The 18,678-nt window shown below is 32.3% G+C and overlaps 1 protein-coding gene across 1 annotated transcript in view; it reads right to left on the reverse strand.

Annotated features, from left to right (window-relative positions):
- LOC118186862 (uncharacterized) overlaps window positions 1-18,678 on the reverse strand; it is a 116,879-nt gene that overhangs the window by 90,952 nt on the left and 7,249 nt on the right. The window contains exons 3-5 of the mRNA XM_085825154.1: window positions 17,431-17,505; window positions 4,233-4,284; window positions 4,086-4,148 (exon numbers count right to left, since the gene is read on the reverse strand). Coding sequence (XP_085681280.1) covers window positions 4,086-4,148; window positions 4,233-4,284; window positions 17,431-17,505 — 190 coding nt within the window. The remainder of the gene's footprint in view (window positions 1-4,085; window positions 4,149-4,232; window positions 4,285-17,430; window positions 17,506-18,678) is intronic.

An 18,678-nucleotide genomic window follows, 5' to 3' on the forward strand; every position in this document is an offset into this window, starting at 1 on the left:
ATGGTGTAAAGTTCAACATTGAAGAATTAAAGAAAATTGTAACAGTTTTTTATATAGGGACATGGAAGAAAAAACACGCTGATGCCCATAAGGAGATTAAAGGATACAAACAATTTCAATTCCATATTAGAACTCGAAAAAAAAAAATTTTCAAGATTTCATTGATGTGGCTTGAAGTGCATGATGAAAGTCCTAATAGTATTAAACTCAATGAATACTGCTACCAAAACAGGATCTTCTTTGACTGTACAACATATTTCAGATTTAACAACAATCCCCTTAAATGAGAAACCCTTAAGAAGATTTAATCCTAAACCTCATGTAAAAACATTAATGGAAAAATATCATGAGGCTTAGAACCTGTTTGAAGGCTCAGCTGGTATAAAAGAAGGTTAAGTTATTTTAATATGGCCGAGCACATGAAGGTTATCTGCCTAAGTGAAGGGATATCTTGATGAAAGACTTTCTAAGGAAAACTGGCTAGTGATCATGTTACATGTGGGGGAAAAAAAAATTACTCATCAATACCTCATAAGGTACACAAGCGCTTTATGAGGTATTTTACAAATTTTATTTTTAAAGACTTTTCTAATTTAAAAAACGTTTTGTTCATGCACAATTATTTGTATTTTCCACTTTTGTACGAAACATTTAATTTGAATCATACTTTGATTTTATAAGATAAAGTTTGATAACATTTTACAGTTCCCCACTAGAACAGAAGCAAGAACAGAAGTGAAAGCTACACATGTACTTCTCTGAAATACAGAATACAATAATATTAATAAATCTATTCACATATGCTTTTCATGCCACTAACTTTATCTGGTACTTTCTGATTATCCATGCAAATATGGAAAATATGAAAATCATTGGTAACTTTGCAACATGTAAATATTTTTATTTTTATTTATTATTTTTTTCGGGGGGGCATGGATAATGCTTCATTTAATAAATAAGATAAAAACTAAGCATTTTGCAGACTCTTCAGCAACATTACAATTATTTAAGACCTAAAAAATCACTCTTTAAAAAGAAGTTGATCAGCAAAATAGTGATTAAATATAAGCACAAATATATATTAACTCTCAAATATGCAGGCAGCATGGAGTTAAGAAGAAACAAATAGAGAGGCCATTGTGTCCCAATTTGAAGCCTGATACTACTCAGTTTTCATCCCACACTTTCTTTTATCTGCCCTCGTTCACTCCCTCATCACAATGGTAATTGATAAAATTCCTGACAATATTTTTTTAATGTGATACAATGACTACTGGATGTCCAAAAGGAACTGATGCACCCATAAAAAATAAATTAATACACCAATAATTAAATAAAAATTTAAGATTCCATAGGCATCATTTTTATATAAAAAGTAATTGTAGCGTAGCGGTATCTTAAATTTAAATTAATAAACCTAAGAATACATCAATGCGAGTGGACTGTAGATTCACCTTTATTCGTCAATTTGAACTTTCGAACACCACACAGCACAAAGCAAAGTGAGAGAGTTACAATTAGCGTTTGCAAGGGCAACTGTAGCGCACCAAACGGGATACAGGAGTGGCACAAAGTCGTCTTTTCAGACGAATCTCGGTTCTTTGTCCAGTATTCTGATGGTCGTATACATGTCTGGAGGCTCCAAGGAGACCGCACGTCACCTGCTTGCATTCGGTATTGGCATATGAGCCCTGTACCTGGTGTGATGGTTTGGGCAGCCATTGGGTGCACAACACACACACCTCTAGTTCGGATTGACGGTAATTTGAACACAGATCAGTACATTTCTGACATCTTATGTCCAGTGGTTGTGTCCTATCTTCGAGGCCTGGCAAACACCATATTCCAAAAAGATAATGCAAGATCACACGTTGCACATCGTGTTTTGACTTTTCTCGATACACAGGGTATTTGATTGCTGCCCAGCCCTGCAGCATCTCCAGATGTCACCTATTGAAAATATCTGGTTATGGGTTGCTGAGAGACTGTCCCGCCAACCCTCTCCAGCTAATATGGTTGATGAAGTGTGCCATAGACTTGAAGTAGCACGGAATGAGTTGTCCGTTTCTGTCATCCAAGTCCAGTTCAACTCCATGCCTAACCAGGTAAAGGCCATTTTAGATTCCAAGGGTGGCAGCTGTTTTTACTGATTCTGCACCCTTGTAAACCCCCAAACTGCTTACAAATTTAATCATTTTATCTTCATGCCATACTGTTTATGTACAATAATTTTTTTTTTTTTTTTTTTTTTTTTTTTTTTTTGTATTTGCTTTCCTTCATGGTGTTGCAATTTTAATGGTCAGCAGTGTATTATTTCCGTACAAAGTTGTCTTTTCAGATGAGTCTCGGTTCTTCGTGCAGTATTCTGATGGTCGTATACATGTCTGGAGGCTCCAAGGAGACAGCATGTCACCTGCTTGCATTCAGTATAAGCATACGAGCCCTGCACCTGGTGTGATGGTTTGGGCAGCCATTGGGTGCACAACACACACATCTCTAGTTCGGATTGACGGTAATTTGAACACAGATCAGTAAATTTCTGACATCTTATGTCCAGTGGTTGTGTCCTATCTTCGAGGCCTGCCAAACACCATATTCCAACAAGATAATGCAAGATCACACATTTTTGTTTCTGATTATTTACCTGTTGGAGGATCCCCCCCACAAAAAACACTATATTACATATGTTATCATTTTTATTATAAAAGTATCATTTATTAACTTGATATCTGCCAATAATTTCAATTTCAATACTGTCACTTAAATTATCCCACCATATTAAGCAGTACAAAAGAACTAATTGCTTTGAAATTGCATCCTCATGCCTATCAATGCTATTTAAAGGCTTGTTACAAAATGACAAATATCCTAAAATTCAATAATGATAGGTTTAAAAACATTTTAAAAGTGGGACTTTTTTTTTTTTTTTTTGTTTGTTTTGGTTTACTTAATTACAAAGTGGTGTTTCATTAGCATGTTTAATAAAACAGTAAAGAACACATAAGAGTTACATGTAAATAGCAGTCTGACTAAGCCAATAAAAGTGGGTGGAGCAAAAAAGCTTCTCGGCAGAGAAGCTTCAACCAGTTCTTTTGTAAGGGTTGCTAGTAAGCATACTCACATGTGTTGGGTTGGCTAATGTCATGTGTATACTAAAAAAAATGTCAAATAAATATTCTACCAAATGTTGAAACTAGAGGTGCATATTATTAGAAAATACCATTCATCCTTTAACTCCTTCCTTCAAAAATGGTATACACCACATGTTTTTTTTCCTTTCAATTTTCAAGAGATAAAATTAGCATAACAAGATAAATATAAAAAATATCTCTGACAAAAATTTAAAGGGAGCCAAAACAAGCAGCTTTTATAATGGAATTTGCTTGCATAAATGGCACACTGAGGTGGTACAGGATGCTGTTGAATAGTAAATAAAAACGTTTTGCTGGTATAATGCATGCAAATACTGAGCAGTACACATTACTACAAAAACATGCTTTTTGCCTATGCGACTGCAGACAGAAACAGAGTAGCTGTTGAATACAGATATTCAGGAATCATTCTCCGTACATGCTTTAAATAGCTGCTTCCCTTTAGCTGCATATTTTTAACCTCCCTGTATGAGTAAATAAAGTATAAGCAGTATACTCCTGGTGCTACTGCCCATAAAATCCATGACTACTTGTTAAGTCAGAGACAGAAAAACACATAATTCTGGCTCCTACAATCTATGATTTATCAATCAAATGATGCTAAAGAAGTCCATTATGCATGCCTTTCAAATATGCACTGAAAATATTACTAAGAGTTGTAACTATTATACCATAAATTTATTATTTAGTTACAACTATATTCTTCATGAAGGGAGGATAAGATAGAATCTCAAATCTATATTTAGCATTCAGCCAATATTCTCCTTAGAGAAATTAAGGAAAAATTTAATTAGATATTTACATCTAATGTTATTTTTATCTCCAAAACCTATAATAAAGCAAATAAAATATATTACAAAACAATAGCTTTACACAGAAAGAAAATTTTAATAACTTAAGTGTAAACAATGAAACTGATCTATAATTAACTACCTTGAAGATGCTCACAATCACTTCCATTTTCACTATCAGACTCTAGGGAATCAATTTCTTCCGCTGAAACAGAAAATAAGTTGGAAAATTAAAAACTGGAATATTAAACTTAATATAACTGCAATATAAAAAATTCAGTATGCTTACAATTTTTGTCTTCTCCAAAAAAGATATACTGAAACATTCCATACATTTGAGCCTGAAATAAAAAGTCCTGAATTACCAAATTAGAAAACAATTTGCAAAAAATTACTAATAACATGAAACTAGAAAACTATTAATGCATTTAAAATTTATTCAAAAAACATACACCATAAGCTCAATATTATAAAATTACTTTCCTTAAAACTCACCTTCTCCAAATCGTTTAATACAAACTTGAAAAACAAAACAAAACACAAATACAGCTTACTAATTGCACTGTTTTACTTCACTTTGACAACTGGTAGGATACGAATATATGCAGAAAATCAAAATTTATCCATATGCAAAGGAAATGTGAGTCAGTTTCCCTACGGACGTCCTCTATTGAAGGTACCCCTCTTAAAACAGGTAGCCATGATATATGGGGAGGGTGGTAAAGTGACCCTATTGAGATCAATGTAGGGTCCATTTTGGATGATGTATTTCGTTAGAATCAAGTACATACTAGACCATGGGTAAAAGAAATTTACAATAAAAAATAATTCAAATTTCAACACCAAGGGGAAAAAGTTTGCGTAAGGAATAAAAAACATAAAACTTTTATTGAATCACATATGCTCAATATGTGTTCCATCTGAGTGTTCAAGAATAATCCAAAGGATTTTTTGAGGAACTGCAGCAATATGGCATGTTCTGCTTGCTTTTAATTCAGGCAGAGACTATATCGTTTCTCCACAGACCCAATCATTCAAGAATCCCCACAACAGAAGTGGTAGGAACGAAGAGGACAGGCACGTGTTTGTCTTTTGATAACATAAGAACTCGCGTCGTCGAGAAAGAATCGGATAAACTTGCACCTATAAAAGAGTTTTTTGAAGATTTTGTGAATAACTACTAGAAATATTACACTGTCGGTGAGTTCATAACAACTGATGAAAAACTTCAAGCTTTCCGAGGAAGATATTCTTTCAGGCAGTATATGCCTAATAAATCCGAATAATAATTCCTGAATAAACTGAATAATTCAGTCAAAAGTCTTTAATCCGGACTCGTAGGGACTTCGGTGATTCCGGATTATTGGTTTTTCTGGATTATAGATCATCAGTTTAAATCTGGTAAGATGGAATGCATAAATTAAAAATTAAAAATATGAAATCGTAATTTATGAAATAAAGAGCAATTATGATTTAAAGGGTATCAAAATTTACAAAAAAAAAAAAGCTTTATATTTATTTGTTTACTTTATTAAACATGTCTTTCAATGAGCGCATGCGTAAAGCATACATTACGCATAGTCCAAATTAGAAAATTACAACCAGAAAACTATTTGATGTGTATTCGTGATATTTATAATGACGAGGAATTTGATTTAAGTCATATCAAAGACGGAGTACATCAAGATGAAATACTACATTTAGTAAGGAATTATAAGCCGAATAAAAAATAAAAACATCTGCCCTGAAGATAAGGATAGTGCTGACAGATAAACTTCCAGTTCATTGCGCGCCACGTCGCAGAGCAGCTTGAAATTGATAAACATATTTCGGAATGATTAGAGAATCAAAGCATATGCCTTTATCCATTTTTTGCAGCAATTCCACTTTTTGTTTGATGGACATCGAAACATGCTTTCGCTTTGTAGATGCTTTGGTAACTCCAGAATCGGAAATTCTTTTTGACATAATCAAAAGTTCAAGCTTACTTTTATAAAATTGCTCTAACTGTCTGCAAAAAATAATAAGCCGGATCCAATTAGAAGATTAAGGAACAACACAATCTGCAACATTAACTAAAATAGATTAGATAATTTTAGCTTAGCTTATACCGTCGGTTATGCATTAAACGTGCATGCGTAAATGTATTATGTGCATGCGTAAAGATATGTGTATGCATCAATGCATTATGTGTTGACGCATGCGCAGATAGTTTGTAGCTTTGAGATCCGGATTATAGATCATTCCGGATTAAAGACTTTTGACTGTAATATAATAAATTCTATATTAATATAATAAGTTCTTCTATTCCTTCAAAAAAAATTTATTTCATAAAAAATATTATATAATTAAAATTTTAATTTTAAATTATATAATATTTTTTATTAATTTATATACATACATATTTTATTTTTTATAATTTCCATATTTTTTAAGTTTGGTCATAATATTTTGGTATAAATGTAACACTTTTACCTAAAGAGTAACAGTTTTTTCTTCAAAAAACACGAGCCGGGTCTTCGCTCGTGCAACACAAAAGGGCGTGCGCACTCCTGTGTTAAATTGAGACTAAATCACAAATCAGACAGATTCAAGACTATACTGCAAAAACTAAAACATCAGAGAAGAGATTTTTTTTTTGTCATATTTTTATCTGACACCATTTAAACTTGAACAAAAAAAAAAAAAAAAAAAAAAAACCACTAGTAAGAAGAAATGAAAAAAGTTAATATTCTATCGTGTCAGTCCATAAGTTCGTGAGCATTAAGAGTATGCATGGAATTTACTATGTCATCGTTTGACTAACATATTATTCAGTTCATCACCAACTTTTGTAAATATCAAACGCATTTTAGTATCTTAGAAGACGAATATAGATAATCAGTACTAACGTGCTGTGCTACATTTTTTATTTTCTTGTAATGAACCTGCCAGGTTTGCAGCGATAAAAATTAATAGTGTACATGGTGAACACACTATTAGTGTAAGGGCTGTCCAGAAATGGTTTAAAAAATTTTAAATTGGTAAAAGCAGCATTGATGATGAACCCCATTCAGGATGTTTTGAACTGTTAGTACCAAATCAAACGATTAATTCAGAAGGTTATAGTGAACAACTTTGCTGTCTAAACTCAGAATTGATCAAAAAAATACTCACGATTGGTTGAATATCAAGAAAGTGTTGTTTCATCATGATAATGCTAGACCGCATACAGCTTGAACAACACTGCAAAAAATTAGTGAATTTAATTGGGAGCTTTGGCCACATCCTGCTTTCTCCCCAGATATTGCCCGAAGTGATTTTCACTTATTTCGTGCCTTACAAAAATTTTTACAGGGAAAAAACTTAAATTCTAAACAGGACACAATGAACTTTCAAGTTTTTTTGCATCAAAACCAGAGTCTTTCTACAGCAATGGCATAGAAAAGCTGCCTGTAAGATAGCAAGACATCGTAGATAATGGAGGAAAATATATAATTGATTAAAATGTTAAATATTGTTTTTATACAGTCAAAAGTCATTAATTCGGACACCCATAATCCGGGAATTGAATGATCTATAATCCGGACCTCAAAGCTACAAACTTTCTGCACATGCGTCGCATTGACGCCACAGCACGCAATGAATTGGAAGTTGATCTGTCAGCACTATCCTTATCTTCAGAGCAGAAGTTTTAATTTTATTTGGCTTATAATTCCTTACTAAATGTAGTATTTCATCTCAATGTACTCCGTCTTTGATATGATTTAAATCAAATTCCTCGTCATTATAATTCATTTCCGATAATGAAGAAAGTGACACAGAGGTTATTGAAAACGAAAAAATTTCGATTGACAAATTAGTAGGTATTCTCGACACAGCAATTATAGGACTTAAACAGTGAAACTTTGTAACTGAAGAAGAAATTATGTCTGTTTATAGAATTAAAGAGAAAGTATTATCACATAAAACGAAGCAACTTAAACAACTTACATTGAAAGAAATGTTTAATAAAATAAACAAATAAATATTAAGCTTTTTTTTTTTGTAAATTTTGATACCCTTTAGATCATAATTGTTCTTTATTTCATAAATTACAGTTTCATATTTTTAATTTTATAATTTCTGCATGCCATCTTACCAGATTTAAACTGATGATCTATAATCCGGAAAAATCAATAATCCGGAATCGCCGAAGTCCCGACGAGTCCAGATTAACGACTTTTGACTGTATTATTTAAAAATTTACCAAACAATGCGTACGAATTTATGGATCGACCCAATATTATACCAATGAAGAAATTTGGTGTTTACGATCTCACAACATTTGAATAAATATTCATTAAGTTTTTACTCAAACATCTATTTCACAAACTACTGGAGTCAGTGCATTTAGTTTACTACCCGAACTGAATTGGCATATGCTAGTTCCCGAAAAACTAAACTTGCCTTTCCTCCATTACAAATTTAGCTAGGATTTAAAGAAGATTTTAAATACGATACTAGTTACAAACGGTTAGGCTTATATAACAAAGGAAAAAATTTCCTGACATAAATAATGATAAAAATAAAAAAAGATAACTTATTAGAAAACCAATTAAGAAATAAATACTGCATCAGAAAAACAATCAAAAACTGAATTGATTCAGTTTGAAATTGATTTCAAGAAGTTCTAAACAATATTTTCACAAGAACTTCTGCAAAATTTTCTTAGATCTGCAAACAAACAATTCCAAAACAGAATGGATTAAATTATGAAAACACAGGATGTAACATATTTCTGAAACTTCATTTTGATAATTTCTTCCTTGCTAATCTCAAAGTTTTAAGTAAGAAACTAGTCAAAAGTGCTTGCCAAATCTACTACAGACGTAATATGCTTGCTGACAACTTTTAAACTCTCAAGAAGTAATGTTCTCAAAAAGAAATGTTATTTGCAAATTTTCACAGAGTGAAAATTTGCAAATATAATGCTGATTTTTGTTGTTTGACTTCTACATTAACATTTGTTTGCTATGTTATTTTAACTTAAAGTACTAGGTAATCATATATTCTTAACTTCAAAATAATTTTCTTCTCTGATTTATGATATTCATATACATTTTAACAATGTACCTTACAGGAATCATTGCAAAATATAAACATTCTAATTATATATTTGAATTCTTAATATTTGTGTATTTTGACATCAACCATTTTTGACAATGTTACCAGCGTGATTTAGTATCAATAATGGATAACACACTCATAGGTCTTTGCTTTGGTTTTATACATCCTTGATTCTCAATAAGCCAGGTTAGATTATGTAAATAAGGATATAAGTAAGCTGATATTTCCCTGTTTTTCTCTCGCAGTCTGAAAAAATTATTAAAATCTGGAACTGGTGCATCGCTGCTTGTACTGATCTTGCAGATGGGTGTGGCACATATGCACTTTCAAACATACACATTCTTTCAGAACTTTTTTTAAATCACTAGATGGCACTCAGTGTCCACTTCAGTTAGCTTATTTGATCATATACATCAGTGCTCCGCAACCGGTGTGCCATGAGTAGGATATAGGTGTGCCGCAATCAAATACATGTATTTGACATTTTGCAATTTTTTATCATGTATTTAATACACAATGACAATTTTTTTCCCTTAATAATGTCTATTTTAAATGTTTTTATATATTTCACTGTTGTGTGGTTGTATGTGCGATTGTAAGTGTGTCAGCATTTGAATATTTTCGGCACTTCCTTGATAACTCGGAACTCTTTGGTGTGCCACGAAATTCCAGAAAGATTTTTTGTGCGTCGCAGGTGAGAAAAGGTTGCGGAGCACTGATATACATTGATGGCCTTGTGTCCGTGAAGTACTTTCCAATTCTAGTGATTCGTTTAGATGTACTAGCATATGATATAAAGTAACCCAAACCCAGCTGACATGCAGTTGGCTTCACCTGATATAAACATTGAACAATTTCCCATGCTTCAAATTTGTTTTGACTAAATGGCATAATAAACACAGCATACCATGTAAAACCACTTAGCAGAACCAGGTAAAACCACTTAGTTTCAATGTAAGTGAATTTATATAGCACTGTGCTCATAAAGAAAGTAACACTTTTATTGCGCTATCTTCCATTAGGGATTTCTATTGTCAGAATAACTGACAGTATGCTTAAAAAATTTGTTAGGCAGATAGCCTTGAAACTTGAGATTTTATTTATTTATGTTTTTATATATGCCATATTTCTAATTTGCATCTGTTTATTATTTAATTAAAGAGTAAACATGATTATCCAACTACATAAAGAACAATTTGTTCCTTTAAACTTACTGAAATGGTTGGTGCAATTTTGAAGAAATCTCTGTGACTTTCACAATAAGGAAGTATTTAGTATTTAATTTTGCAAAAGAAATACCATTTGCATGTTTTGATTCATGTGCCAATAAAAAAGCAAAAATTTGTTACTCAGTGTTCTTGCAGCTTGACATCACTATTTGCTGCTTTAAACTGTAGCAGTTTGATAAAAAAGCATAAGTGGAGTATATTTAAAGGAATTTTATGAAAATTATGCAATATAGATCTAGTTTCAGCACAAAACAACATTAACTAGTAGTATTAACTAAACTGGTTAAAAGATTATTTTATCTCTAGTTATTACACAACTTGGCTTGCTAAAAAGTCATTACCTACTGCAAACTAAGATAAGTTTGGATAAGTCAACTAAAGTTAGCAAAGCCTACATGTGAGTTGCATGCTGAGGTCTTTACCAAACAGGACTAAGTATGAAGAAAACCCATAATCCTCTCTAATCACCCATGTACAGGGAGTTGTCTTAGAATTTGAAATTCAGTCCTAATGTTTATTTATGTTCTCAGAAATACTGATCACCTTTCAAAAGGGATCACATTGGGGAAGTGGCTGTCATGATAGAGTTTATTTTGAAATGAAAACTATCGAGTACAATAATGGTTAATAAGTTCTGATAAATTTATGAAAATCAGATAAAGAGAAGTTAAAATAATCACATAATAAATAAAAAAAAAACCTTTAACTTTTTCATTTATGTAAAAAGATATACTATGTCACAAAAATATATAATTAGTTTAACACATTTTACCTCCACAATAGTGCCAACCCAGCATAACAGATTATTTTTTAGTTCACATATATTTAATTGATTTGAAACTGTATAATACAGTCAAAAGTCTTTAATCCGGGTGTCCATATTCCGGAATGATCTATAATCCGGACCTCAAAGTTACAAACTTTCTGCACATGCGTCAACGCATAATGCGTTAACGCATGCACATAATACGTTTACACATGCACATAATATGTTTACGCATGCACGCTTAATGTATAATGGACGGTATAAGCTAAGCTAAAATTATCTAATTATCTATTTCAGTTAATGTTGCAGATTGTGTTTTTCCTTAATCTTCTAATTGGATCCGGCTTATTATTCTTTGCAGACTGTTACAGCAATTTTATAAAAGTAAGCTTGAACTTTCGATTATGTCAAAAAGAATTTCCGATTCTGAAACTACCAAAGGATCTACAAAGCAAAAGCATGTTCCAATGTGCAAAAAAAAAAAAAAAAAAAAAAAAGTGGAATTGCTACAAAAAATGGATAAAGGCATATCCTTTGATTCGGTAATCATTCCGAAATATGTTTATCAATTTCACGCTGCTCTGCGGGGGGACGATGCGGCACGCAATGAACTGGAAGTTGGTCTGTTAGCACTATCCTTATCTTCAGGGCAGATGTTTTTATTTTATTTGGCTTATAATTCCTTACTAAATGTAGTATTTCATCTCGATGTACTCCGTCTTTGATATGATTTAAATCAAATTCCTCGTCATTATAAATATCACGAATACACATCAAATAGTTTTCTGGTTTCTAATTTGGACTATGCGTAATGTATGCTTTACGCATGCGCACATTGAAATAAATGTTTAATAAAGTAAACAAATAAATATAAAGCTTTTTTTTTTTTTTTTTGTAAATTTTGATACCCTTTAGATCATAATTGCTCTTTATTTCATAAATTATGGTTTCATATTTTTAATTTTATAATTTCTGCATTGCCATCTTACCAGATTTAAACTGATGATCTATAATCCAGAATCGCCAACGTCCCGACGAGTCCGGATTAAAGACTTTTGACTGTGTTCCATTCTGGAATGATGAGTATAACGTTTCATGCTTGTACAAATGAGAACATGTTATATAAATCTACCTTCTGTCATTATTTTTGTGCCTCTTGAAATATATTATCCCCAAAACATAAGCATTTAAGACTATACAATTGTGATACTAACAGCCAATCAATGACTACGCTCTCTTAAAAATAACTTCAAAAACTGTTTGTGCATACTCTGTAACGATCTCTTGTTCTTTTCATATCACTTCTCCATAATTTAAACTTGGAATCAGTGCATCAGTATATCTGGTTGTAACGAAAGTTTTCCACCAAAAAAACGCTCTCAAGTTAGCAAATAAACATGAAAGCAGTACCTTTAGTATGGGTAGAAATCACCAAACAAATCTATGATTTCCTGCCAATGTTTTGGTAGTTTCTTAAAACCTTCAGCCCAGGAACTTTATGCACATGAGTCCAAAAACAGATAAATCTAATTTCGAATGTCCTGAGCGGAATGGCAGATAGCACCAGCAAGATATAGCTGCAGGTGTGAAAAAAGATAGAAGAGCGATGTTTAGGCTATATGGTGGTTGTGGCAAAAGATCCCATTCAAGTCTGGCCACAGTCCAGCCAATGAATGCAGGCATGTGTGGTCTTACACTATCTTGATGGAACATTACCTTCGACGGAACTTGGTTTGATGTTTTCCTTGATAGCAGCATCAACACGAACTAGCGTCTGGCTGTACACTTACTGTCGAGGTTTTTACCTTTTTCCAGATACTCTTTGTGGATAATACTTTGAGGATTACAAACTGATATGAACTGAAACTGGAGTAGAGTAACATCAGCTTCTCGCGAATGTATGGAGAATCAGAGTTGTTTTTTTTTAGCTTGAATGTGGAAGAACATTTGGTTGTTGTGTCTGTCCTTGTATATATTTCATATGCTTTAGTTAAGTATTTGCATGTTTTTCAGAATGACACGTCTTCCTGGATGCATTGAGTGCATGTGAACCCATGCATTAATTTCCAGCGTTTCATTCTCAACAAGTGTATTTCTAACTACTATTACTTACAATCTGTGAGAAAAAATTGGAAATAAGATGGATTTGCTTGTTTGCATCTTATTTCCAATTTTTTCTCTCCGATGTTAAGTAATAATACAGAGGCTGTTCGCACATTTTTTAGACAGTTTTGGTAAGCGGTAATAAAAAATCATTTGCTGCAAAAGAAGTAACTGCAATTGTACTATGTTTTTAAAAATCAAAATTATCGTCTGTGTCTTGAAAGTTTTGTTTTTATTCAAAATGGTGAATTTAACAAAGCAGTGGTTTGAAGGCTACACTTAAGCTCTTTCCGAAGAGAAATATGCATACTCTGTTATCCAAAAACGTGTGAGAGTCATGGTTTTGTGATATCTAAAGCGTCGATAGGTAATATCATCAACAAGAAAGGAAAAAAACGTTAAATTGGAGCCTCAATTGGGACAAAAATTCCAAACAAGGAAAAAACGGACATCTTCGACTATTACAAAGGTACGTTGTTTAATGTTAAAAGAAAATCCCCCTAGTCAAAGGACAGTTGCAAAATCATTAAAATGCTCGGTTTCCACTGTAAGCAAAATGATAAATGTTGATTTAAATCTTAAGAAAGTGAAAAAACGCAATGTGCATCATCTTCTTCCAAAGCATATCGCTCAACGCAGGACATGCTGCAGAATTCTATATGAGAAACACTTATCGAAAGAAAAATGGAAAAAAATTGTCACAATAGATGAAGCATGGGTGTATTTAAATGATTGTAACAAAAAAGAGCCATTTATTATCATAAAAGGGGAGAAAAAAATTTAAGTACATGGTTCAAAGAATCGAAAGAACGTTTTTCTAAGGGATTCATAATTGTTGCTGGTTTTTCTTATAATGGCAAGTTAAAAATAAAGAGAGTGCAAAAAAATCTCAAGATTAACTCCAAATACTATCAGGAACATATTTTATCGCCAATTTTTCTGATGAAATACCATCGCTTTACCCACAGTGCCATCAGTCTGTGAAACTCCATCAGGACAAAGCTAGCAGTCACACATCAAAATCCACTGTAAATTTCCTAAAAGAAATGGAACAAAAAGCTGGTATCAAAGCCATACCCTTCACTGATATCCCAATTAAATCTCCCGATGTGTCACCTATGGATTTTTGTGCTTTCGGACTTTTAAAAACTGCATTATCCAAACGATGTCCCAAAACCCTAACAGGACTCTGGAAAGCTGTTCAGGAGGAATGGGATAGAATACCTCTTCTACAATTCAAAAGGCATTATTATCCTGGAAATTGCGGTGTCGAAAGATCAGGGGTGTTTGTGGGACCCCAAAAAATCCTCTGAAACTTTTACGGACTTGCTACCGACATTTTGAAGTTTCGAGAAGGGGGGGAGAGAAATGAAAAAATTACAATTATGAAGTATTGAATGACCTAATTATAAAAGTTCAATAAATTATTTTTTTTGCAAAATTAATAACCATAAATTTTCAAACATATAAACTACTACATTTTATGTAAATATTTTAAATTACCTGAATTAATTCTTTAAAAAAATTATCTAATTTCTGCTGCTTTTTTTTTTTTTATTTTCTGATATTTGTGGGCTTCTCTTTCTTTTGTGGTGAACTTCATAATTGCAGGAAGGTTGACTTTTATTTTCCTCATTTACAGTTGAAGAAATTTCCTCGAGAACTGCACATGCAGAGGTAGAAGCAGTTTGCTTTTCTGCTAATGTAGAAGGTTTTTCAGAGACATTTATAGGTGACTCATCTGAAATACATGTTTTTAAGTCCTCTTGATATGTTTTCCAACTTCTGTTCATATTCAGTAAGAGATCTTTGTGAATTGGATCAGTCATTGCATTTTTTTAGCCATATTTTTCACATGAGGTTTCTTTAGAAGCCATTAAATCATATTTAATAGTCTGCACTGCATCTAGGGAATCAATCTTAAGAGAGGTTCTATAGTCAGTGACAAGTGTATCCATTAAGTTGAATGCACTTTCCACTAATGGACCATGGAAGCAGCTAAGGCAGGCTTTGATCAATTTAGCCAATGTAGGATACTTATAATCATTTGTGAAATCATCTTTTAAATTAAAAACTTTAGACCAATATTTATCAATTGTACACTTGACTTGATTTCCACTTTCATCAGATGTGTAGAGCATTTCTTTGGTGATATCAATATCACTCTGGTATAACCTTATTTCAGCTTCTACTTTTGACTTTTCATTATCACTAAAAATATGGGACATAAAAGATGATAATTTTTCAAAAGCTAATATTGTACTGGTTTTACCTTTTAGCTCTGGATCTAATGCTGTAAAACTAATTAGATATGAATTTTTAAGGGGTAATTTCTGTTTCATATGCTGTGCTGTATTAGTATAAGCTTTCATCAGAGAAATTTGGAATTCTTTTGCTATTGGATGATTTTTTGATAATTTCTTCGGGAAAGTGGAAGCTTCTGCACCAGTAAATATTACTTTGCTAGGTAGATGGAATTCTGGATTTGTGACATCAACCTTTAATAAATCATTATAAGATGTGCACTCTATATTTTCTGGCTTCATAAAAAAAGAGAAAAATTTTTCCATCAATTTATAAATACTGGAATGTATTAAATGAAGCATTGGTTTTTTTGTTTCAAATAATTTAATATATGTGTTGAACTCTGGTAATACTGCTAAGTATAATGCCATATGCAATAAAGTTTTGTTTTGCATAACAACCCATTAAGTATTCTTTTTTTCCGAGCTAAAGCATCCTTTGTGAGTTGTTGGGAATGCAAGCAAGAATACACCCCTTCAACAATTTTTTTCTGAGCTGCAGAAATGTTTCTTTTATTGTATACAGTTTCAACATAAGAAAAATAATCCCCTTTATCAGTTTTATCCAAGTAGTGAAAATAAAATGCAATAAGAGCATCCCACAGATCTTTGATTCTTTCTAAAACACATAAAATGTACACCCACCTATGGTCTGGTCTCTTCAAGGGCTTAAGTTTTTTAATGGCAAGGGATTCACAGATTTTGAAAAAATTTTCTCTTTTACTGCAGCTTTTCATATCAAAATAGATGTCATCAAACAAATCTTCTAAGTATCTATCAAAACATCTAGCAAATTTTTTTGCATAGTTATTAGCTTTGTGATATGTGTCACCATCAATATCTAATAAGTGGGGTGCTTTGTTTGATCGTAGTCTGGTTTCAACAGCCTTTTTTTTTTCCACGCATGGTGTTACACGAGTCCATTAATGCACTAATTAAGTTTGCCCATGGAATATTATTATCTTCAATAGTATTAACAACTGCTTTAAAAACAGCTTCTGAATTGCAAGATTCCATCTTTAGAGATGCAAAATGATGAACTACAACTTCATTTTGATTGTTGTCATAAAACTGCACCAATATTGCCAGTATACTTTCTTGAGCATTGCTAGTACTTTCATCCAAATTTAGAGAAAATGGAGTCTCCTTTAAAGTTTTAATATTTTCCTTAATAGTTTTTGCGAGCCCATATTTCATCTTATAACATGCAGTAGTCCTGGACATTTCCAACGAGTTTAGTGCCGTCTGATCGCAGCTCAACTGTTTGCAGAGTTCAATTAAATTGGGAGCTACATTGAAAGAAAGAGAATTCTCGGCGATAAACGAAGTTATTAATACCTCTTGGCGTGCTTTTCTTGTCACTATATCCAATGGCCAAGCATCAGTCTCCAGTAAGTCATCAGTATTTTTTGAATTAGCATAATTACTTAAAGTCATTGAATGTCTAATGCACTTTTTGAATATTTTATGTGCGTCGCAGTTAAATTCCCCGGAATTCCGAGGTTTCCTTGGAGCACAAACACCCCTGAAAGATAGTTAGAATAAGGGATGTCAAATAGAACATTTAAAACACAAGAATTTTATGTAATTTAGTTTTGTGAATACAATATACATCATCTAAAAAATGTGTGGACAGCCTCTGTCTCTTAGAAATACACTGATAAGATGGATTTAGTTGTTTGCATCTTCTTTCAGCATTTAAATATCTAAATAGGATACATAAATAGAGAAATTTCTCATAAATCTATTTCAGCTTGTCAAATACATTTTAATTTAGTATGTGTTGAGAAAAAGTGAATTTACATTTGACTTTAAGAAAAAAATGGAAAAATAACATTTTATAATTTAAAAATTCAGTTAAGAAGTTTAAAACCGTTTGAACGTTCCCATACTAAACCAGGCACCTGAAATATTTTAGAATATTATGATTAACATAGTATACCTAAAAATGTATATAAAAAAAATAAATAAAATACATTGCAGGAATAAGTTAATTACCAATGTCTGTTGAGCCCGTGGCTTACCACTAGGAAAAAGTAAAGTACAGGCAGCTTCACTTATATTACTAAATTCCTAGAAAGAAAGAAAGCATTTATAAAGTTAAAATACAACATGTACAGAATATAATAAAAACTTAAATTTTTAGAGCCAGTTTTGCCCAATTATAACTCATTCATAAAGTCATAAATTTTATCAACAGGCCAGGTTAAATTTTTTGACACTATAAGAATCAATAAAGTCATTCACATTTTCAAAAGCATTAAATAGCAATACCCAGAATATTTATCACATATGTGGCCTGGAAAATGTTGCCACTGCAAGTGATGTAAGACTTTTAACATCCATATGCCGAATAACAGTAGCCCTTAGTAACAATTGCACTACTGGGAATGAATTAAAGATAGTTCTGCATTACTTCCCCCCCAAAAAAAAGTTATTATATTCAGTTACACGACAGGAAATAATTTTATTTTTGGTACAACTCTGATATACGCCCTAATTTCACCAAATGTGGCGATATGTGTTCTGAGATGGTTTTTGGCATGATTGCGTGTTGTATGGCAACCCTGTTGACGTTGAAAAATCTTTCGCTGGAGTTCGTTGGTTCCCATCATGCTTTGTGTCTGAGAAGCTAGGGGGAAAAGATTTAATGGTGAAAGTTGTTGAATTGAAGTTCGGTATAAGGAAATATCGTCGTGGCGATCCTGTTGAGGGACAATGGGTATTTGGAGGTGTAGAAAGAAGGTATGGAAGATTATTTTTAGTGGCTGTGCGTGATAGAAGTATGGGTTTGTGATTATTTGTTATTTTATTTATTTGTGAACCATAGTATGAATTTTCTGGATAGTGTGTCTGGCTGTCATATACATACGATAGTGATTACATGGCGGTATGTTAAAGGCGGCATGAAATTGGTATTTCTGTTGTTCGAAAAAGCATTAATGGTAAGTGCATTTTATTTTATTCTTGTTCTTATTTTGTAGAATGTTATGTTCATTGTTTTTTTAGTATGAATTTCTGTCGTTATTGTTGTTTTTTTTAATTGTTTGAAATTTATTTTAGTTATTTTGTTGATTAGTGCGTACCATCTAAATCGTGCAATTCGTAGATGTTTTTTAAAGTTGAAACAGAACGCTGTGTACATGGTATTCTTTGAAATTTATTGTTGTTATGTTAATTTATTAAAGCGAGGTGTGCATAGTTCGTAAATTCGTTCGTTGGCAAGATGGTGCCATTCCTAGATGT

The sequence above is a fragment of the Stegodyphus dumicola genome, chromosome 10 (assembly GCF_044657685.1).
Source record: "Stegodyphus dumicola isolate Sdum_Otavi_A_Nest chromosome 10, ASM4465768v1".
Classification (NCBI taxonomy): domain Eukaryota; kingdom Metazoa; phylum Arthropoda; class Arachnida; order Araneae; family Eresidae; genus Stegodyphus; species Stegodyphus dumicola.